Raw genomic sequence first — 22,913 nt, forward strand, 5'->3', positions numbered from 1 at the left:
ATTTGCACCCACTTGAGCAGACATACATCCTCTCAAATATGACCTCACCACTAGGCTGTGTCTTTGTGCAAATCTGAACTGTGGATCCTGGGTTGGTCTTCAACAGGGTTTCACCATAGTCCCTAAGCATGGCATATTTCTCCTTCGCATCCCCATAAACTACATTCCTAGCATCACACAGTGTCCGTGATATAGAATTCCTATTGAGCAACAAGTCGTATTTCGTCTTGAAAAAAATTGTAGCCTCACAATTCCTGAAATTGGGATATTTCCATACTTTTTTCACCAACTTACCTGCAACCCAATTTCTATTTTCTACCATGTTCCTATCCTCTCTTGGACAGGTGTGATCATTTAAGAATGTCTTCACTTGCCAGTAACTATCTTTGTGGTCCCTTGATGCGTACACAACCCATTTGCAATCCTTCACCTTACATACTGCCCTTACCTTTTTTGCTGTCGTTCTTCCTGAACCTCATCCATCTCCCTTCTTGTATAGTAAACTCCCTCACTGCCTCCGTGAACTCCCACTTAGTATTGAATTTCATGCCGACTTCCAAATGCAATTCCCCAAACATAGCACCGTGCCTAAACACCGGAAATACCTCATCCGAACTTTCTTCTCCAACCAGCTCATCCTCTGAATTAGGTGGTGTTTTCATCTCCAAAAAGTTCCATGAATTGGCACCATCCGAATCTAACCCCGGATCAAAAGCGTCATCATTATCAGCCTTTCCCCCTCCCCCACAAATCCTATGTCCACATCTTCATCAGAAACGTCTTGCACAAATGCATCATCATTAATGCAAACCTTGGCCTTCCCTTTTTCCTTTCCACTCTCTGCCTGGACCTTCTTTCTTGCACTGGGTTTCTTGACTTTCTTCTTGTATGAAGGAATGTTATATCCGATGCCCGATTTACCTGAACTATCATCCGGCTCTTATGGCTTATACGCCTCGTTCTCAGCACTCTTGTAGCTGTCATGAGAATCTGAGTCTAAGGATAGAACAACATGGTCACCTCTATTTCTCTTTGCTTTTGAAAAACCTTTCCCTAAAGACCTCAGACAGTATCTCCTAGACCTAGTGACTTTGTTTTGTGTGGGTATGGGTTTGGGTTTGGGAACTGTCTTAGGCTTAGGCTTGGACTCCATTTTCAAATTCACATTGATCTTCTTCGGTAATGCCTCTTTAGCTTGGAGCTTGTATGTTACTATGCTCAAACTCATCGGAGGGTCCTTCTCAATAGTAGTTTTCGGATGGGGGGTTTTTCACAGTCTTGGCATTCGACTTAGCTTGCTCTCCAAGATCCCTCACCTGGTCATCAACATGCATAATAACATCCTACCCTTGTAGTATCTCATGTTCTGAAATACCATGTTCAATGTAGACATCAACTACCCCATTGTTCTTTCCACCCTGAGAACACATCTCCCTCAACTCATTATCAGAGTCTAAACGCCTCAAACCCACTTCTAGGCTCATCCCTGGCACCTGCCACCAAACCTCCTTCATCATCTCATAGCCTAGCTGTTTGAAGTAATTTCTCAGGTAGAATACATCCAACCTGTCCACATCCAGATCACCCAAAGAGTGCTTATTGTCAGGATAATATGTCCATCTCCCATCCTTACCCTTCTCAAAATTTTCCCCATGATGAAACATTATGTCTAACACTTCGGCGTCCATCTGCAACATAATAGAGGAAAAAATAAATTTAACATGCATGCAACACAAAAACAACAAATAACACCCACATTATACACCATCAGAGATTGCCCCCTGTTCTATTGAAAAGAAACAGAGCATCCATTACCGGTTAGAACATATGAACAAGTAAAACCCTAACAACATATGGATTCCAAAAAATTCTGGATGCATCATATACGAGTAACTTTAACAATCGCCCGTCCGAGGAATGCAAAAAAGATCCAAAAAATTAAAAAAAATTATTAACTTGAAGCTAGATTAAACGGTTCCTCAGTCGTTGCTTCAATGGCTTCCCACGAACCTTTCCCCAAGTTCAGTGCAACAATGGTAAGAAAGCAGCAGTGCCCTGGGCTATCGCCACTGTCTCTGGTTATGGAGGAGGAGACCAAGCGTTGAGAGAGATGAGAAAATATGAAGAAGACGTAATAAATGTTAAACCCTTTACCCAAGCAACCATTACATTCACTGTGATCAAAACGGTGACGTTTGGGCTTTCATACGTTTTTCCCATGAAACGATGTCGTTTCGGATGTCCAACGTGGTAGTGGTTATGCCACATAAGCAAGGCCGTCGCTGAGTCACGGCGAAATTCCACTAAAGGACTATTATATTGCCCGTATTACAATCTGGAGGACATAAATAGTGCAATTAGAATCTCAGAAGTTAAATCGGTGCACGAGCTAAATCTGTGGGAGCACTACGAGAATTTAGTCATATTTTTGGAGATCGTCTTTTGTACAATTAATGACACTAATAGCATGTGTATATGACAAACTAGTCAAGTGAAACTTTTTACACGAACATTTCCGACCATTTCGGCTTAACTAGATCAATAACAAATTTATCTCTACCTCTAATCACTTCAAACTTACTTATTCCAGCAGAGGTAGAATTAATGTAATTCAAAAATTTGAGGAATAAAATAAAAAAAATTAAAATTTGAAGATATTTTTTAAATCTTTTTACAAATATTAAGAATAAAAATGATATTTTATCTTTTTAAAATTTAAATTTAGCTGATCCCAAATAAAATCGAATCAATTTTGACCTAAATTATTTAGGTGCGGACTGAGTCTTCGAACTAGATCGAACCATGACTCCATGAGTACTCCTTCGCCAAAGTGCTAAGAAAAAAGAAAATTGCATCAAAAATTCAAAATGGAAAATTGAGACGCACGGTTTTATTTAGGAAACTTATTTCAAACCTTCCAACCTTCAATTTATGTCAAAATTTATTTGGATTACAAGAAAATTAATTTAGTTCTGAAATTTTAAAAATACTTTATTTGGTCCTTATCTCTTTAGATTTTATTAGTGATTAAAAAACACATAATTACATCAATAAAAATATTAATTTCAATCATCTATTACAAACATTAACACAACAAAGCCTTATGTTTTTTTTTTTGATAAATCACAAAGCCATATATTACTAGATGAAATCCACTATATGAATCAAATGATGCCATTGCGCCAATCATCTATTATTTTAATCTTTTCAAGAAAAAAATTGTTGACTAAACAAGTTAATTAATAATCAAGTCACAACCAAGTCCTCCTAAAAATTAAAATAGAAAAACCCTTTAAAATATGCAAAGTACTTTTTTCTTATTTTCTTTATTTTGCAACTTCTTACCAATCATATTATTTTTACTTCTGTTTTGAAAAACGTATTTCTATCAACTACTAATTTCAGGCCCCGGGTTAGAAACTATAAATTGGAAGAACCATTACACAATAATGGACGCTAAACAATCACAGATGAAACGTCTATAAAGAGCACATAACTGTATACAAAGCCAACAGCATCACCAAGATGAAACGTTTTATAACTTACAATTTTAAGTAAACTTGGGACACAGTGTGTAGTCTATTCCAAAAGGAATAAGTGCACTGCATAGTAATAATCAAACTGCACCAAACATTGAACAACAAGCTAAGCAGTGTCAGTTGCTGGTTGGGTGACGCCAAACTTCACCAACAGCTTTGTCAGTGTCTCGGGGGAGCAAACTTGGTACTTGACCTTTCCAGAGGGCGCGAGGAAAACCTCTGCGAGTTCAAGCTTTTCTGAAGTTAGACTTGTGATGTCCATAGTTTTGCTTAGCACCTTCAATGCAAGTTGAACTGCTTCTTCCCTTGTGATATCCTCCTTGTAGTCCTGTTTTAGTATTGAGTGTGCCGCCTGGTTGTTTGCACCGATAGCCGCAGCTTTCCAACCACCGTAGTTCCCACTAGGGTCACTCATGTAAAGCTGAAAGCCAAAGTTTTTGTCCCACCCGGCAAAAAGGAACGAGACCCCAAACGGACGAAGACCACCGAATTGTGTGTAACCTTGCTTAGTGTCACAGAGAGACTGAACCAACTGCTCGACGGGCATTGGCTCTTGGTAAGCATATGTGTAGCGTTGTGCTTGGACTCTAGCAGTATTGATGAGGATGTTGGCATTAGACATAATCCCAGCCACAGCGCATGCAACATGATCATCAATCTTGTACATTTTCTCGGTGGAAGTTGAAGTTTGCAGCAACTTGGATGTGACCTTCTTTTCACCAACCAAAACAACCCCGTCTTTTGATAGGATCCCTATTGCAGTACCAGCATTCCCGATGGCCTCCATTGCATACTCCACTTGGTACAAACGTCCCTCAGGGGAAAAGATTGTTGTACGGCTATCATATCTTCGAGACATATTGATCTATGTATTACGTTCAAAGCCAAGATATAAAGAGAGTTGAATGAATAAAGTATGTCTTAAATAAAAGAAACAATTGAAAGGAACCAAGGAAAATTCACAATAAGGCATTAATGTAGAAGAGAGAAATAACCACCTGAAAGTGGCTTCTAAATATCAAGAATTGATTTGAAATAATTTACATGACCATTTCGTATGATTATTCAATCAAGACAAAATTGTGACAAGATTTCCTTTCTCGAAGTCTTCACAGTAATTTAGTTTTGTAAACTACGGGGTTGTTTGTGAGTTGTGATTTTGGAGGTCAAGAGAAGGAAATGAAAGACTTATAGTATTAAGTTTTGAACTTTTACATTACAAATCCTACCTTTCCATCCCCTCTAAAATCCCAATTTGCAAACAACCCCTAAGCGAATAATATTTGGCAGTAGACCACAAAAATAAGGAAACAGGGAAAATGGCATTCCCTGGACAACGGCGTGCACTTAACTAAAGTAATGGGGGATGTATGAATTCTCGGGAAGAGGGGAGCCGTGGTGGTCCCCCTGGAAAGACTTCCAATTAGAGGAAAGATTGGCTGATAGGGTTCCTCTAGATGGTGAGGATGTTATTGATTGTGAACCATTATTGGGTTATTTACACAGAGGGAAAATTGAGTGTAAGTAACATCAGCAAAGACATAGTTTCCTCCTTATAAAGTCCCTAGTCTAAACACAAACACAACTAAGATGGAATTTAGAACTTTGAGTCATACAAATAAACAAGGAGTCATTCTAGTCATATGACGGAAGAATAACACAACTCTACTTCTATACTAGTTATCTGAGAGATAATTAATCAACCCAACAGAACAAAACATAGTTGTAACATCATAACACAAGGTTACAACACCAGCATCAAATTTTGAAAATCACATGACTTACACAAAAGCCAAGTTAACAAAATAAACCCTCCAGGGGAAGATTAGAAGTAATATACAATTATTATCTTAGAAACTCCAAGAAATTACACTAATTCACAGTGTTTCCAACAAAGATATAGCTATTATCATTAAAAGGGAAGCGAAAGTGGCATTCTATAATCTTAACCGAAGCACAGCCTGATATCAATTCTGGCTTATTGCATCTCACACAACCTATGCAAAGAGATTCAGAACCAACAAAAGGCTACCTAGTGCACAAAAAACTAGAGAGCAGATCACTAGAAACAACCGGTTAACTGAATCAGAGACCCAAATTAACTACAGGACACACAATTAGAGAAAACTAATCCCAAAAGCAATAATCACCATCCGCATTTAACAACTCAATTATCCAATCTCTTCCTGAAAACCTCGAAATTCTAATTTCAAGTACCAAAACCACATTCTAAACTCGAAGCACAAAAAACTTCCATAATGCTAGATTTACTGAGACCCCATATCTAAGTTTTACACACTTTACTCACCTCAACCCATTTTCTGAGTATTGTTGAAGAAAATCGAAAGAAAATTTCGAACTTTTCCCCCAATTTTGACTTACCAAACTACAAATTAGCACTCACCACCACAAACCAAACTAGCATGAAGTCACATGAGTGCAACCAACCTTCACAACCATTCTTCACGAAGTATGTGTCCAGATAACCCAAAATCCCGATAATTTGCTCTTGGTCTTCCGGTCAAAAAACAACGTCGATGAAGACGTGTAGGTGCACTATTACGCGGTAGTGATTCTAACTTTCCATGAATTTCCCATTTTTGACTTAACGACGGAACTTTGCTTATTTCTTTTTTTGAGGATCGGCGAATCAAATAATATTTTTGTTCCAATTTTTTTCTCTTCTTCTCCCTCTCAATCAAACTTTTCCTTGCCATAATGGTTAATTTCCTATTAGTATCAATCAATCATACAAGTCGGATCCTAGATGTAGAAATAGAAGTAGAAATTGAATATAGAAGAGGTCTGTAAACCACCTTCTCCATAGAAGGAAAGGATGCGGATACAAAAAAAAATTACATTAACCAAATTTGCCCGATGTAGAGGCAATCAAGAACGCTGCATAAGTAAATATATAACCTACAGAAAAGTGGGCTAATCCAACCAATCTCGCTTGCACAATGGAAAGAGCCACTGGTTTATCTCTCCAGCGAATCAAATTAGCCAAAGGTGTGCGTTCATGAGCCCATGCTAAAGTTTCAATCAATTCCTGCCAATATCCGCGCCAGGAGATTAAGAACATAAATCCAGTAGCCCAAACAAGATGTCCAAATAAGAACATCCATGCCCAGACGGATAAACTATTCATACCAAAGGGGTTATATCCATTGATAAGTTGTGAAGAGTTTAACCATAGATAATCTCTTAACCATCCCATCAAATAGGTAGAAGATTCATTAAACGGTGAGATATTCCCCTGCCATAGTGTAATGTGTTTCCAATGCCAGTAAAAAGTAACCCAGCCAATCGTATTTAACATCCAGAAAACTGCCAAATAAAATGCGTCCCAAGCCGAAATATCACAAGTACCACCTCGTCCCGGACCATCGCAAGGAAAACTATAACCAAAATCTTTTTTATCTGGCATTAACTTGGAACCACGTGCATCCAAAGCACCTTTTACTAAGATCAATGTAGTTGTATGTAAACCTAGAGCAATAGCATGATGAACTAAGAAATCTCCGGGTCCTATTGTTAAGAATAGAGAATTACTACTCTCATTTATAGCATTTAACCAACCGGGCAACCATATGCTTCGCCCCGCATTGAACGCCGGACTATTCGTTGAAGATAACAGTACATCGAAGCCGTATGAAGTTTTACCATGCGCAGATTGTATCCATTGGGCAAATATGGGTTCGATCAAGATTTGTTTTTCCGGAGTGCCAAAAGCAAGCATGACATCATTATGGACATAAAATCCCAAAGTATGGAACCCCAGAAATAGGCTGGCCCAAGTTAAATGCGATATTATAGCTTCTTTGTGGTCTAACATTCTTGCCAATACATTATCCTCGTTTTGTTCTGGATTGTAATCTCTAATAAAAAATATAGCTCCATGAGCAAAAGCTCCTGTCATAATGAATCCTGCGATGTATTGATGATGAGTATATAACGCCGCTTGAGTAGTAAAATCTTGCGCTATAAACGCATAAGCAGGTAAAGAGTACATGTGTTGAGCTACCAAGGAAGTAATAACTCCTAAAGAGGCTAGAGCAAGACCTAATTGAAAATGAAGTGAATTATTGATTGTGTCATAAAGACCCTTATGTCCACGCCCCAATCTACCCCCTGGAGGAATGTGTGCTTCTAAGATCTCTTTTATACTGTGGCCAATCCCGAAGTTGGTTCTATACATGTGACCAGCTATCAGGAAAAGAATCGAAATAGCTAAATGATGGTCCGCAATATCAGTCAGCCATAAGCTTTGCGTTTGTGGATGGAATCCCCCAAGAAGTGTTAGAATGGCAGTTCCTGCTCCCTGAGGGGTACCAAATAAATGACTACTGGAATCTGGGTTTTGAGCATAAAGATTCCACTGGCCTGTAAAAAGTGGACCTAATCCTTGAGGATGTGGCAATACACCTAAAAAATTATTCCATCGAACGTATTCCCCTCTAGCTCCTGGAATAGCGACATGAACTAAATGTCCTGTCCAATAAACTATATTAGATATACATAAAAATCTACCACTAATGTAAAATAAATAAATAAATAATCAAAATATATTAAATGTGTCGTCTAGCCGTCTAGGTTAACATGCTCTGCTAAGATTTTAAATTTAACAGAGTTTTTGTGTCGTTAAGGTCAACGTCAAACTCTAGAAAAATTTATACAAATTACATTTTCTCTCTTAATCTCTCCCACGTATTTTCTTCATCTGGTGCATGGCAGATATAAGGGGATGTACGAGTGAGGACGAGAATGATGATCTTATACAATTGGAGGAGGGGGATATAAGGGAAGGTATTAATAATTGTATCTTAGTAAGCAAATTATTCACTGATAAATCATATTCTACAAAGACAATGGAGGAAGCATTGAGAGCAATTTGGGAGAGGTTGAAAGAGTTATGGGTCATCGAGATTGGACACAATCAGTATCAATTTTTCTTTGAGAAAGAATGGGATGCGATGATAATTTAAAAGGGATCCCTATGGCTGTTCAAAAATTATGCCTTGCATGTTCAAAGGTAAAAAGAGGGAGTGAAGATAGAGGAGCAATTGACTATCACGGTGCTGATATGGATCCAGCTTTGGGAAATTCCAAAATCATTCAAAACATTGGAAGTGGTGAGAAATTTGGGGAAAGAAATTGGTAGACTGGTTGATGTAGGTTTCTTTGATGTTAAGGGTAGAGAAACAAGAATTATTAAGGCAATGGTAGAAATCGATAGTACTCGGCTAGTTAAAGACTCATTGAGGGTGCCTGACTTTGATAAAAATCCAATTGTAGTGGTGCTGAGGTATGAGAGATTAGGGACAATCTGTGCTTATTGTGCTAAGATAAGCTATGATCACAAAATTGTAACCGGATGTTGGAAGACATAAAAGAAGATTGGATGCAAGAAGACAAAATAGGTGAATGAGTAAGAGCGGACCAAGTCAGAATAAGGGTAAAGTTGAAGGAGAATGAGAAAACAAAAGGGGAGAGAGGGTTCCAAAACTCCCAACCTTCTAGGTGCAAAAAATCACTAACAGGCTACCTCATTGATGGATTTTCAAGTCTGAATTTCAATGATAAAGGCATGGATAATAGAAGGGAGAAGGTAATAGTTGAAAGAGATAATAAGGGTGAAAAGGAGAATGTATGAAGATATAGAAAGGTAGTGGCTGTAAATGAAAAGTAGGAACTGTTGCAGTGTCAAAGTAGTAATTCAACTGAAACAAATCTAGGGGATATTGTGATTGAAATAAACTCTAATAAGATGTCTAACAGTGAATACAATAGCAAGTTTAAAAGAGTGGAATAAATGGTCAGAATGGGACAAGAAGGGTTGGAGCAGCAGAGTGGAATGAAGAGAAGGGCAAAAGAGGATATAGAAATGGAGTTGGTCAATCGGAGTATGGATGTTGCTGAAATAGAAGAACTGAAGAATGTGGAGGGTGCCAACACTTCAGTGGCACTCATAGCACCATGAGAGTCCTTATGTGGAACTGTCAGAGTTCGGAGAGACTCCTAATGTAACACCCTACCACACAGAGCCTTACGCTTAAGTCGTAAAGCAGAGGTGGCAAGGTATTACGACCTCTAAAAGAAAAGGATATGTACATAAATATAGTGGATGAAATCATATCTATGAGCCTTGAAGAATAAGCTAAACAAAAACGATAAACAGAAAATCGTGTCACACTCGCATGGATATTCGTAAAACGGATAAGTAAGATCAAAAGAAAACTGAAAACATATGTATATATATCAGAGTTTCAAAACTCAGACAGCAAGCTCCAGACTCGACTTGCGAAGCTAAGGCTGGCCAGAGTATATAATTATATATATTTATATACAAACCAAAATAAAACTCAAACTACAAAATAAACACCTGTATCTTCAAGTCAACCTCTAGGAGGGACAAAACACAAAATGTACAAGCGGAGATTCTATAAACATATATATAGCCTAAAACAAAATATGACAGTCCAAAAGGTAGTTCTTCGCTTGTAAGGAGGGTCTCCAGACGCTCAACGAGGTGTCTCTCGACCTGCATCTGAAAAACAACAAAATATATATGAAATGAGAACCGGAGGTTCTCAGCATGGTAAAGGTGCCCGCATAGTTAATCTAAAAGGTTTCGGGAGAGCCAGAGGCATTCCTAGAACTTCGACACTCAGATTTCAGCTTAAAGATTCAGCTAAACCAGAAATTAGGTAAGTTATCTAAGGTATTAAAGTTCTAAATCTAACTTTAACTTAACACTTCACTTTCTGACTCCTCCAATCCTCCGAGACATTGGTGGAACAACCTCTCCCCCCCGCCACACCTCCATCAAGAGGGATTTCTCAGAAAATATACACATACAATTCAAGTAAGGAAAACACAAATAGAGAAGCATTTACAGCAAGTAGAACAAGTAGCAGATAAGCAAAATTAAACAGTTAAGCAAACTAAAACAACACACACTCAAATAAAGCAAACAAATGCATATGATGTATGCCTGTCCTATGGCTGATGAGTCTCATATGTCGGTTATACAATCAACCCGACATGTCCTGGTAGTTAACCATTGGACAATCCCTCTGTGTGCACATCCCCAAGCTCAATAATATGGTATTCCATGGAGTCAAACTCTAAGCTCAATAACATAGTATTCCATGGAGTCAAACTCCAAGCTCAATAATATAGTATTCCATGGAGTCAAACTCCGAGCTCAAATATAATATTCAATATTCATATATATATGCATGCCCATGGGGAAATCCGAGGAGTTAAAGTGCCTGGTCACATCTTGCGACAGAGGATCAACAAATAGTCTCAAATACAGAAGCCACATAATAATCTCTTTCCTTTTTAAAATAACACTTCAAATCAAAACTCCAATTCTTATAGAAATTTTGACAGTATCTCCTCTAAAACTTGAATTTCTGCCACCCTTAAAGGGTCCCAACTACCAAACCAAATACCTCTCAGTCATTTAAATCATTTCCAGTAATAAATTATTTCAAAATCAAACAAATACCAATGTTAAATCTTTTTCCAAAACCAATCAACTTCAACAGCAAATTATTAACAACAGCTAAACCACACATTTTATTCTATCTACACAATCCATCAATTATACATTCAGTTCATTCCTATCTTAAGGTTTTCTAGCCTAAGTTTTCACTACAGCAGATGCGGAGCCTAGCAGCAGAGAAACAACAGCCCTAGCAAAAACGCCGCTAGTTTAGAAGATCCCGGTAGAGATCAGCGGTAGTTTGGCAGGTACTGCTAAACATCCCTGAATATCGGCGCCGCTAGGTGAGTTTCAATTCCTTAATTCAATTTCCCCTTTTACTTTACTGCCATTAATTGAAACCCCCTCCCTCCAAATTTGCAGAAACCCGTCACTTCATTTTGGTAGCGTGCCAAACACGAGCGGGAGCAGAGCCGTGTACCATCTGCTCCACCTTGCGCAGCGTACAACCGTGGTTCCATCACCGGCGATAAATTTGAGCATCTCATCGGTAGTGCGTGAAACCCCGACACCATCCTCCACCGTGCGCGAATCCTAGTTATCGCTGCCTCCCCCTTTTCACCGGTTTGTTCTTCCACATTGAGCTTTTCTTCTGGTTTTCATTACTGGTTCATAATTCTGAACATGTATTTGTCTATATCTTCTATAAATTATGGCTAACTGAAGCAGTTTTGAGTTAGGGATTTCATTCAGTACGATTAATTAGCAGATTGCAAGTTTATCTTCCAAAAGATAACAAATATTAGAGTATAATACCTCTGTCCATGATCATCAACGATGAATTCCTCTGTTAATTTTTATATTCAGTATGGAGACTTGATTGGTTCACGTTAATATCGTCTATCTCTCACCCTTGAGTCAATCTCTTATTGTGTAGACAGATAGAGTACTTTTTGCTTTGTGTGATGAGTGTGGAGCTGAGAAACAATGTTGAGTGGTTTGAGTGAACATAAAAGCATGTTGATACCATTGGTTTGATTTAATTTTACGGATTCTTTGATGCTCATTCGATTGTTCATTGTTGCTTTATTCCTCCCCTTTCTCTTACAATCGATCATTAAATTTATATTGCCTTCTTAAACCGGCTGTAGTTAGTTGTACTTGAAGGGTAATCGTGTGAGTTGGATTGAATCAAGCTATATTTTGGATGAGAGAAAAGAAAATTCCATTAGCCTTTGAACCATCACTGAACTCCCTCCCTGTGTATACTGCTTTTAAACTGTGAAATTAAATAAACTAATCTAGTTACAAGGTTCTGGGCTAATCCTGATATATAGATGCAAAGTGGTTGTCATCATTCCTTTTAGGTGCGTGTACAGAACTGGAAATACGTACAAATGCTACAATTTTCATAATGATCTCCATTGTGCTCTTTGCATTCTATCCTGCATCTATGGTCTGCCTCTAAGCTTGGAAATTTGAATCCACTATAATAAATTTTATTTATTAATATTGCATCCATTCATCTTTTGCATATGTGAGTAGTGGAATTGATCATTCTCCTAGTTAGGAAAGGGTTATAGTAAGAAGGATTTGATCCTGATGTAACCATAATATTGTCTATGTGTTATAACCAATACTTACCTGCATTGACAACTTCTCACCACTGCATCTTTTGCCTATTATTAGTAATATTAACCATGAAATAATCAATATTATGTGAGTTTTGGATAATGTTGGATATTTGATAATATAGTATATTTGGTGATATTCTAATTTTCAAAAACTCTGACTAATGAATTAACTGTTGAGATCAAGAGGAGTTACTAAGTTATAACAAACATATAGATACATAAGTCTTTATTCCATTTTTAGTTTGATTGATTGGTACCTATTATGTTCAACAAATTACAACCGAATAATTAATACATTTATTCATTTATTATATTTCTCTGCCTGTGCCTGGATGGAAGAATGAACGAGCTAAGTTTTATCTAGATGTGGTCTATAGAAATATATGTTATGTCAGTCGTTGATTCATATACTCAGACATAGCTACTAGTTTCACCCTGCATGTTTTATGCTGTCTCATTTTGTCTGCTGTTATGCCATAATACAAGCTGCAAGGCCTAGTTTCTACTATATATTATTATAAAAGGAAACAGATCAGAGAGAGATAGAGAGGGGACAGATAAATCAGAATATATATGACAGTCTTTTTCTGTTTACATGTCACTAGAAGAGAAGCAATTGTTAATCACATATTATTTCATATATGTCTCCTATGAATGGATGATTGAGCATTCTTTTAGTTTATATATTAAATAAATTAAAACAGTATGTAACTATGTATACATAACGATTAATCAACGAGGATAAAATGCACTTAGAGTTTTTAAGTAATAGTAATAATAGGAAGTGAAATTTGCTTTGATAAATATCAATTAGAGATATAATTATTTATGTACTTATTTTTATTAGTTTAAATTTTTTTAAAAAATAATTAGAGGTTTCCTTTGTATTATTATTGATGTGAAACTTGAAATTAGTACTTAATTAGTTTCCCCAGCTAGCTAGCTTGGCTGGTTTATATACTAATTATTGATAGAGAACTTGGTTTACATAAGATAGGATTTTGGTCAATTTTCCAAGTATGAAAAACAATGGAGATATTATATATGGACTCTGTGTGTTTACTTATAAAGTTTCATTTTTTTTAGAATTCTTAGTTACTAAGTTTAGCTTTTGTGCTTTGTTAATCACATTTTTGTTTCCTCTTGCTCTGTTTAAGACCTTAGCACAAAAAAAAGTCTCTGTTCAAGACCTTACTGAATTTCTCTTTTCTGTTACTTCATTGACCGAGTTTGTTTCCTAAGATTATGTTGGGATTTTAGCACTTATTATATTTCAAATTGGTTCATTATTACTTTGATTTGTACTATTTGGTTCGCTTTAGTATTAATCCTTGATTTGGTAATATAAAATGACTAGTAGAACTGTTTATGTAGCCTTACAATAAGTTAAAAGTGAGGAACTTTTGAGGGGTTGGTCTAAACATAACATAGCAAGGTGTATATAATATGACTAGTGGAGCTGTGTTGGGGTATACTAATCAAATTGTGTTCACTTTTATGACCAAGTGTTGTCATTTTTCCAATGGTGTAGTTGAGGATAGTGCAGCGGTATGCTACTTTCAAATGAAATATTTTACATCAACTTTGGTTGATATTAATATATGCAGCATGATATAATAAAGCTGCCAATTAGACTTCTTACTATATTTTTCTTCACTTGATATGTTTCTTTATATTGTGATAGGACCTGAATTAATTCTTGTTGAACTGCATTTGAATTGTGTATTTACATCTTAGTTCTTAGCCAGTGATCATGGTCATTGATTTAATCTTTATTCAGCTGATAAATGACAAATTTAAGATGGAGTATTAGTTATATTCTTTTGGTAATAATATCAGTAGTTAAGTGCTGAAAAAGCCATCTTCATTTTAGTGGACAATGTACTTCCTCCTACAGGAGCAATTATTTAAACCATATATGAAGAGAAGGATGAAGATGGCTTTCTTTATGTAACATACAGTGGCTACAATTTCTTTGGGGATCTCACTTCCCACATGCATTAGCCATTTCCTTATATTGTTTACTATGATTAATGATTTGTATGATGAATTCGTTACAGTTCTCATATCAGGAACCTTGATTTATCTCACTGACATGTACCGTTAATGTATATATAAAAATGATCATAAATGAAATATATAAATTTCTGCGAACCAAATTAAGCTTCAAAATCCTCTTATTCAATCTTTCGACCCTCGTCTTGATTGTTCTTCGTGCTTATCTTTGGATGCTGAATGAGATTTTATCTTTTTAACGAGGGTAAATAGTAATTTCATTGTTTGTTACATGATTTGTAATGTTTGCATACAAGCACATGCACCAACCGGCACCAGCTGATGTGAACAAATCTTATATGCAATGTAAAGAGACCATTTTAATTTCAACTTTCCACCCTTACACTAAAAGAAACTACATATAAAGCACATAATTTTAGTTCGTCATAACTACTTTTCTTCAGATGATTCCGTAACATACAACTAGCTTAGTGGTTGTTATATAGATTTAGTTAGCTATAATCAAGTCCTGTTAGTTGAGTTCAGGAGAAATCCATGATTTTCCAAATATGCTGTAAATTTAATTAAATATATATTAGTTAATATTACGTAATAGAGAAGTTTGATTAGTTAGGGTGTATCATTGAAAATCTAATAAATAAGGATACCGCAAAATGAAAAGGCAACTTGGAAGATGGGAAACAAGTGCTGGAGGTGTGGGAAAAGATGCTCACCAAAACATTTTTCAATTTATTTCACTCTCGACATGAATAGATTCAAAGGCTTTGTTGTTTTTTGTGCACTGTGATCTGTTATTTATACTTTTGTGTTTTATATCTTTACACTCTAACTTCTTTTTCTCCCTTTTTTTTAAGGAAGCTCTTCTTTTCCATTTCATTTTTTGGCTTCGGAACCAGAAATTTTTTCTTCCAGTAATTTTTTAAAAGTGCAGAATTAGACCATGAGTAAGCAACCTTCTTAATACCATTTATATTCTATCTATTATCCCGGATACAAGTACCTTTATCTATGTTTTATTTCCGAGTTATTCTCCCGTTCTCTCTTTTGGATTACTTACTGAATTAATATGGAATATTACTCTCCCGTTATGAAGATTTCATTATTAAAAAGGATCTTTAATACTAAAATTATTAAAAAAGACCAAATTATTTTATAATATTTAAGAAGAAGAACCAAATCTTATTATAAGGAGATAAATATATTCTTAACTATACTTTTATTTATTTTTTATAATTTTTAATATATGTTGTTTGATTCTCAATGCTATATAAATATGTATGAATATTCACTTGGGATTAATTAGTTAATTACTTTTAAAAAATTTACTCTAAAAGATTATTAGGGAGATTTGATTATTAAAATATTAATTTTTAACTATTTATTTATTTTTTATAATTTTTATATTAATTTTTTTATATTTTAAAAATTTTTAGTAATTTTATTATTTATTTATTTATTTATTTATTTATTACTTTTATGATCTTTTGTCTTTTTTTTCGTTGGGTAACGATCACAAAAATAAAAAATATTATAAAAGATTTGATTCTACATCTTAAATATTATAAAAAGATTTAGTCCTTCTTAATAATTTTGGTATTAAAGGTCCCTTTTAATAATTAAATCTTCCTAACGGTTCTTTAGAATAATTTTCCCTTTAATATATCCCGTTGGACAGTTTGTCCGAATTTTTTTTATTATTTTCTATTTGTATTTCTTTATTAAAGTTTTATTCATTCATTTATATGAACATCATAAAAGTAGATATAGATAAGAGTTGGATCTCAAGGCCACGAGGTAGTGTCGAATACAAGGCCGGGTTGAACAAATTTTTGGATTTCGCATTTGCGAATGCATCATCCAATGGTGAATGCATCCTCCGATGGGATGATACATTATCCATGTCCTTCGTGTGGGATTCCAAACTAGAGAGGATGCTTACGATCACTTGCTGTTAAAATCGTTTCCTGCTAAGTATACTTTTTGGTTACATCACGGGGAGAGACGCGTAGGAGAGAGTTCTACTGAGACACAAGAAACTGACCCTGGTAGCGTCTACCGAGATCCAATGCTCGACATGGTTCGTGAGGTATTCAACTTTCCAGGTTCTGTTGTCGATGAAGATGACTCGAGCAACAAAGATTTTGAGGGGGATGCCGAAGAGTTGCCTTATTTGTACAACGAACTTAGTCAGGAGGCCCATCATTTTGATGAGCTGCTTGAGGATGGAGAGCAGGAATTGTATCCGGATTGTGCGAAATTCTCGAAGTTGGCTTTCTTGGTCAGGCTATACCATATAAAGTGCATGTGCGGCGTGAGCCACAAGGCATTCAGAATGATACTAGAGTTACTGTGTGAGGCCTTTGAGCATGCAAAGATTCTGGCTTCACTGCACGATGCCAAGAGGATCATACGAAAGCTCGGTATTGCGTACAAGAAGATAGATGCATGTCCGAATGACTGCATGCTATATCAGGGCAGCGATCAAGAACTGTCTAGGTGCAAGATATGTGGGACCTCGAGATGGAAGCAAAAGACTAGGATGAATTCCATTGTCTGGATCAATGTGGTTGTTAAGAAGAATGGGAAGCCACAGGCGGTGAAGGTTCTTTGTTACTTTCCCCTTGTTCCACGACTGCAGCAGATGTTCATGTCCAGTAAGACATCTGTTGACATGTTATGGCACAAGAAAGGTCCTAACTCGGATGGTTTTTTGAGGCATCCACGAGACGGAGAGGCATGGAAGGCATTTGATAGAAGATATACTCACTTCAATGGCGATCCATGCAGCATTCGCTTAGCCTTAGCTAGTGATGACTTTAATCCCTTCGGAAATCTCAGCTCAAGGTACTCGATATGGCCCGTGATTCTAATCCCCTACAACCTGCCCCCATGGAGTTGTATGAGACCCAGCTCTTTCTTACTGTCTATGATTATCCCCGGTCCCAAGATGCCTGGTAAATAACATAGATGTCTACTTACAGTCGTTGATAGATGAGTTGAAGCAGCTGTAGGGTGGTGTTGATACGTACAACACTAGCAAGAAAAAAACATTCAAGCTGCATGCTGCATTGATGTGGATAATCAGCGATTTTCCAGGGTTGGGCAACTTATCTGGGTGGAATACGTACGGTGGGAGAGCATGTCCTACGTGCAACCTGGATACCGAGTCTAAGCGACTCACGTTTAGTCAGAAATGGTGTTTCATGGGTCATTGGTGCTTTTTGAATTAAGGCCACAGATTTTGGCAGGACCGGGTCAGATTTGATGGGAAGGTAGAGGTCAGAGGTCTGCCTTTAACATTTCTGGGTGGAGATTATTTGAGACAGTTGGATAATGTGCATGTCAAGCTTGGCAAGGTGCAAACGGAAGCCGGTAAAAGAGTGCGCGGACAACAGGCTGCATTACAAGATGAGTCTCCTTGGAAAAAAAGGAGTATATTCTTTGAACTCCCATATTGGGAGTATAATTTGTTGCGTCACAATCTGGACGCGATGCACATAGAGAAAAATGTGTGCGACAACATTATCTACACGATACTGAACGACAGTGGTAAATCCAAGGACAACCTCAAAGCTCGAAAAGACCTCCAGCTGATGGGAATTAGGCATGAACTCTGGCCACGAGAAGATGGAAAGTATCCCACTACAATATTCTCCATGTCGAATTCACAGAAAGACATTTTTCTTAGGAACTTAAAGAATATGGTCTTTCCAGATGGTCATTCGAGCAACATATCTCATTGTATTGACCTACAACAGCGAAAAATATCCGGCTTGAAAAGTCATGACAACCACATTCTCATGGAACATCTTCTCCCAATAGCTATCAGGAATGTATTGAAAGCCCCAGTGGCAGTCGTCCTGGCTGATTTGTCAACTTCCTTTCGACGACTATGCAGTAAATCTATAGACCCTCAACAACTTCCTCTCTTACAAGAACATGTGATCCTCACTCTTTGTCAAATTGAGATAATTTTTCCACCATCTTTCTTCACAGTCATGGTACACCTAAATCACGCATCTGGTCAAAGAGGTACGCCTAGGGGACCCAGTGCATTATAGGTGGCTGTATCCAATTGAAAGGTACCTATAAGACTAATTTTACATTTGAGTTATTTCAAAAGCTAACAACCTAACACATATCTCGCTCATAAAGGTACATAGGTCGTCTTAAGCAGTACGTGCATAATAGGGCAGCACCAGAAGGATCAATTGCCGAGGGCTACTTATCCGATGAGATTCTCATTTTTTGTTCGAGATATCTGGATAACATTGAAAGCAGGATCAATCGACCATTGCGTGTTGATGATCGACCGAGCGAAGATGCGACTAATAATGCGACAAGCATGTTCCCACTGATTGGCAAAGCGGTTGGGGCTTTCGAGAGTTTGAATCTTTCACCAACCGAGAGACTTCAGGCACATCGTCACGTATTGGTCAATTGCGCAGCTGTGGAGAATTTCTTAGAGTAAGTGCAGTTATTAAACTTAGAATCATATTGTACCCGAAGGCAATATTTGTTTATACCTTTAACAGTAGATCTACATGGTATGCTTAGGGATTTTAGGGCTAGTAGAAAAAGACAGCTACGAAGTATTGGCAAAAGAAATGAAGCCTACATTGACAGGGTTGTCCATAGAGAATTCGCCGAGTGGTTCGAGAATGAGGTGAATCTTCTGTATGGCTCTTCCATTTATAGTTTTGTTAATATCTTGCCTCCTGCCACTCAACTCTGAAAATCTTTATTTCATTGGTAGATACCACTGGAAAGTATGATGCACCTGAGAGAACTGCAGTGGCTCGCATGTGGCCCTAATATTCAGGCAAAGCGCTTTAAGGCGTACAATGTAAACGGATTCAGGTTTAGAACCCTATCAAGAGAGGATGGAATGAGAACCCAGAATAGCGGGGTTTGTGTCACTTCTGACACTAGAAGTTATGCAAGCGCTCGTGACAGTAACATGGCTGTTGGTGGCGTCTCTTATTATGGAAGATTGGTAGATATCATTGAATTGAATTACAGTGGACAATTTTCTGTGGCCTTGTTTAGATGCATCTAGGCAAACACCACGTCTGGTAGAGGCATAAAACAAGACATTTTGGGACACACATGTGTTAACTTTAGCAATCCGATTCACACTGGTGATTGTGAAGATGACGAACTGTACATTCTTGCTTCCGAGACTCGCCTTGTATACTATGTGGACAATGAAGTCAATAAGGAATGGAACATTGTGGTCCATGTGAAGCCGAGAGATTTATTTGACATGGGTGAATACAATGAACACTGTGAGGTCGAAATTTCCCTCTAACAAAGTCTGACTGATTTGTCTAAGCGTGATGTTGAAGGTATCTCGTTGACAAGGGATGGCGACTTAGAAGAACCCATGCCTGACGCAATCAAAACCGGTGAAGAGGCTGCTGATTCATAGATATATTTGGCTAGCAATATATGACATGCACACTTGTACCTTTCCCCTTATTATACTCTTGAAATTTCATTTATAAGCAAATAGGAGAATAATAAAAATTAGTCGTCTGGATCGACTTTGATCTTATTTAATTTTGCCTTTTTTAAGTGTATGTATCTTGAGATTTAATATGCAAGACCTGTATACTTAGAGTTCTCTTGCTCACGCTTTTATGTGTTGGGACTAAGTAGGGAAATTAGAAGAGAATGACCTCTTTATGTGTGCCAGCAGCTTTTTTTTCGTCCGCTCGATGCAAGAGGCCTCTCCGTTCTCTTCACTTGAGCACGGAATTTCATTCGCTCGAGATTTATGGTTCAACAATTCGTCTATTAGAGCATGGTTGGGTGCATTCTCCGCACACAGGCACATAGGTACAGCTATTAGTAGGGCGCCTACTGAACTAATTTCGGTACGTATCCAAACTGGCTGACCAATCAAGGGTTCTATAACCATAACCATAAGACAAAGCCAACTATCGGATGATTTATACGACTCTGAATGTTGTAGGATTTGTGTCAATTTGGAGCGAAGTACCGGAAGAAATTTGGCTTCGAATTCGTAACAATTACAGATGCTAGACATTCCCATAAAATAATGGAGGAGGTCAAGGTATAAAATCAGCTTATTAAATGTTATTATTGTTATTGTTGCTGTTATTATTTTAGACATCACTTTAATATTTTGCAAGATATTAAGGCTCAATGAATGTTAACATATATATTATTGATTTTAAAAAAAGTAAAATCAATATTTAGGTCTCACTAAGTTATTAAAATTTTTTTGATAAAATATATATTTTTCTTGTGTTTAATAAATTTCAATAGTAAAAATAAAAATACTAAAAAAATAAAAAAATATTTTTTTAGAAGTTATAATTTATTATTTTAATTTTGTTACATAAAAAAGTTTTTAACATAACATATAAACAAACAAATATTTTTATATTATTCTATCCAACATAATTGTTAAATAAAAAAATATTTTTATACGAGATATTTAAATATAAATTTTTTTAAAAAATTACTTAAAAGTGTTATTATTTTGTGAAAGTTCACCCAAATAGATCTTAAGCAGCACTCAAAATCATATTACTAATAGAAAGTTGTCTTATATAACGATTTTTGGGTCATTGATTAATGCTAATAAATGTATCAACCTTTTTCTTTGAAAGATATTAATCACTATATATAATGTTGAAATCACAAGAGATAGAAAATAATAACACATGTACTTGTACTAGGTTATTCATGTAATATTGGTAGTATTTTTATTTAGATTTATTATGTTTAGTATTTTTATTTAGTTTTTAAAATTTTATTTTTCGAGAAAAAAAACGGCGAAAAAAAACTTGAGATTTTTTCTTTTCTTGTTGGTTAATTAATTGCACGAGGACTTTTCCAACGTGGTCAAGAATGATCCCACAGCTGATTCTTATTCGATTTCAATGGTGACCGTAGCAATATAACATAACTAGCAAATACTACTAAGTCAACAGATTTTAAATAGTACTAAGTACAAACGTCTTAATGATACTAATTGATTTTCCATTTTGATTATAAAGGTAATATGGGTTTTCAACTTTTCATTAAATTTTAGTTAATCTTTTAAAATTTTCAAATTTTAACTTTATTAGCTTAATTACTGGTTTAATTTTTAGAATCTTATATAGTTTTTCATCATTATGACAGATGCGGATTATCATTTTCGGCTATGTACTGTGATTGCTATGAATGATCTCCTTCATAAAGCATCTATATTTCAAGCAAAATCTTTTTTTTCTTGCCTCGTTCTTTATTGTATTCTTGAGAAAGCATACTCTAATAAATATTATCAGGTTAAAAGATAAAATTTTAGGATGAATCTTGTTGAATTGAGTCAACAAATCCCCTCCCCATGAACACTTTCAGATTATCCTATGTAATGTCTTCCTAGTTTGTTGGAATGCCCAATTGTTCTGATGATTTTTTTGTTATGATTTAGGCTCGATGCGAGAACAATCTCTTGGTTGAACTGGAGTTTGCGGCCCGAGAGGAATTCTATTTCATAGAAAGAAGACTCACGAAACTCTGGGAACGTAAATATAACAAGCCTTGTAGAATATGGCAGCCAGACTATGTTCTCTATAAAATTTAGTAATGTTATTCAAATCGTTTTGTTACGATGTAACTTTTAGGATTATCTCAAGAGGAATTTCAAGAGGAAACAGAAGATTTAGGGGAGATAGTTCCAGACTCACTGGAAGAAGAACTCATGCCCAGCAATAGTTCCGACGAGGTTTTTTGGACCGGTGACAAGGCTACCATGAGAAGTTATGACCTCAATAAAACACCAGACGAGAACCAGATAGAATGATCCATCTCTACCCTGATTTCTTCTGATGGTGTTTTTGTCAAATAATGTGACTTATTATTTGCTTAGTTGAATCCTAGTTATGTTTTCGTTGTTATGTCTAGTTATTTTTGTGTTTTTGCACAGAATTCAATTTGGATTCATTTCAAACACAAAGATATTTAGCTGACCTATTCAATTTTTTTGTACCTTTTTATTACTTTTACTATGGTTAATTTTTTATTGCTTACTTGATGCCAGCTATTCGTAGAATTTGTGGTGAAAATTGTCTTTCCAACAAATACAAGGTGTAGAATTCCCATTCTTGAATTCACTACCAATATTCAATTAAATAAAACTAATACGCAAGTTAAGGGTTCTCATCCCACCATATCTCCAAATATGTTTAGAAGATTTGAAAAAGTATAATACATAATAAGGGAAATTATATTTGTATGTAGCATCTCTTTTGG

The 22,913-nt window shown here is 36.2% G+C and overlaps 3 protein-coding genes and 1 pseudogene across 3 annotated transcripts; 1 reads left to right on the forward strand and 3 right to left on the reverse strand.

The window, feature by feature from the left end:
* Positions 1 to 1,228, reverse strand: part of LOC127746666 (photosystem I P700 chlorophyll a apoprotein A2-like) — a 4,818-nt pseudogene extending 3,590 nt beyond the window's left edge.
* A 2,243-nt stretch (positions 1,229 to 3,471) lies between these two features.
* On the reverse strand, positions 3,472 to 4,507 carry LOC107485049 (proteasome subunit alpha type-4-like). The gene has a single exon (XM_016105579.3). The coding sequence runs from the start codon at positions 4,396 to 4,398 to the stop codon at positions 3,646 to 3,648; it is 753 nt and encodes a 250-aa protein (XP_015961065.1). The 5' UTR covers positions 4,399 to 4,507; the 3' UTR covers positions 3,472 to 3,645.
* Positions 4,508 to 6,347: 1,840 nt separating this feature from the next.
* On the reverse strand, positions 6,348 to 8,073 carry LOC127746563 (photosystem I P700 chlorophyll a apoprotein A2-like; the record flags this gene model as incomplete). Its single annotated transcript, XM_052260205.1, has 1 exon — positions 6,348 to 8,073. A coding segment is annotated over one exon (1,674 nt), but the record flags the coding sequence as incomplete, so codon positions are not given.
* A 12,289-nt stretch (positions 8,074 to 20,362) lies between these two features.
* LOC107485015 (uric acid degradation bifunctional protein TTL-like) lies at positions 20,363 to 22,464 on the forward strand. Its single transcript, XM_016105555.1, has 4 exons — positions 20,363 to 20,521; positions 20,620 to 20,721; positions 22,093 to 22,186; positions 22,286 to 22,464. The coding sequence occupies exons 1-4, from the start codon at positions 20,363 to 20,365 to the stop codon at positions 22,462 to 22,464; spliced, it is 534 nt and encodes a 177-aa protein (XP_015961041.1).
* The last annotated feature ends 449 nt before the right edge of the window (positions 22,465 to 22,913 follow it).

This window comes from Arachis duranensis, chromosome 4 (assembly GCF_000817695.3).
Source record: "Arachis duranensis cultivar V14167 chromosome 4, aradu.V14167.gnm2.J7QH, whole genome shotgun sequence".
Taxonomy (NCBI): domain Eukaryota; kingdom Viridiplantae; phylum Streptophyta; class Magnoliopsida; order Fabales; family Fabaceae; genus Arachis; species Arachis duranensis.

Bases quoted from the DNA above. Each gene is read 5' to 3' on its own strand.
- LOC107485049 (XM_016105579.3), bottom strand. From the start codon at position 4,398: ATGTCTCGAAGATATGATAGCCGTACAACAATCTTTTCCCCTGAGGGA.
- LOC107485015 (XM_016105555.1), top strand. From the start codon at position 20,363: ATGCAAGAGGCCTCTCCGTTCTCTTCACTTGAGCACGGAATTTCATTC. The intron at 20,522-20,619 runs GTACGTATCCAA...TGAATGTTGTAG, and splicing joins CGCCTACTGAACTAATTTCG to GATTTGTGTCAATTTGGAGC. The intron at 20,722-22,092 runs GTATAAAATCAG...GTTATGATTTAG, and splicing joins AAATAATGGAGGAGGTCAAG to GCTCGATGCGAGAACAATCT.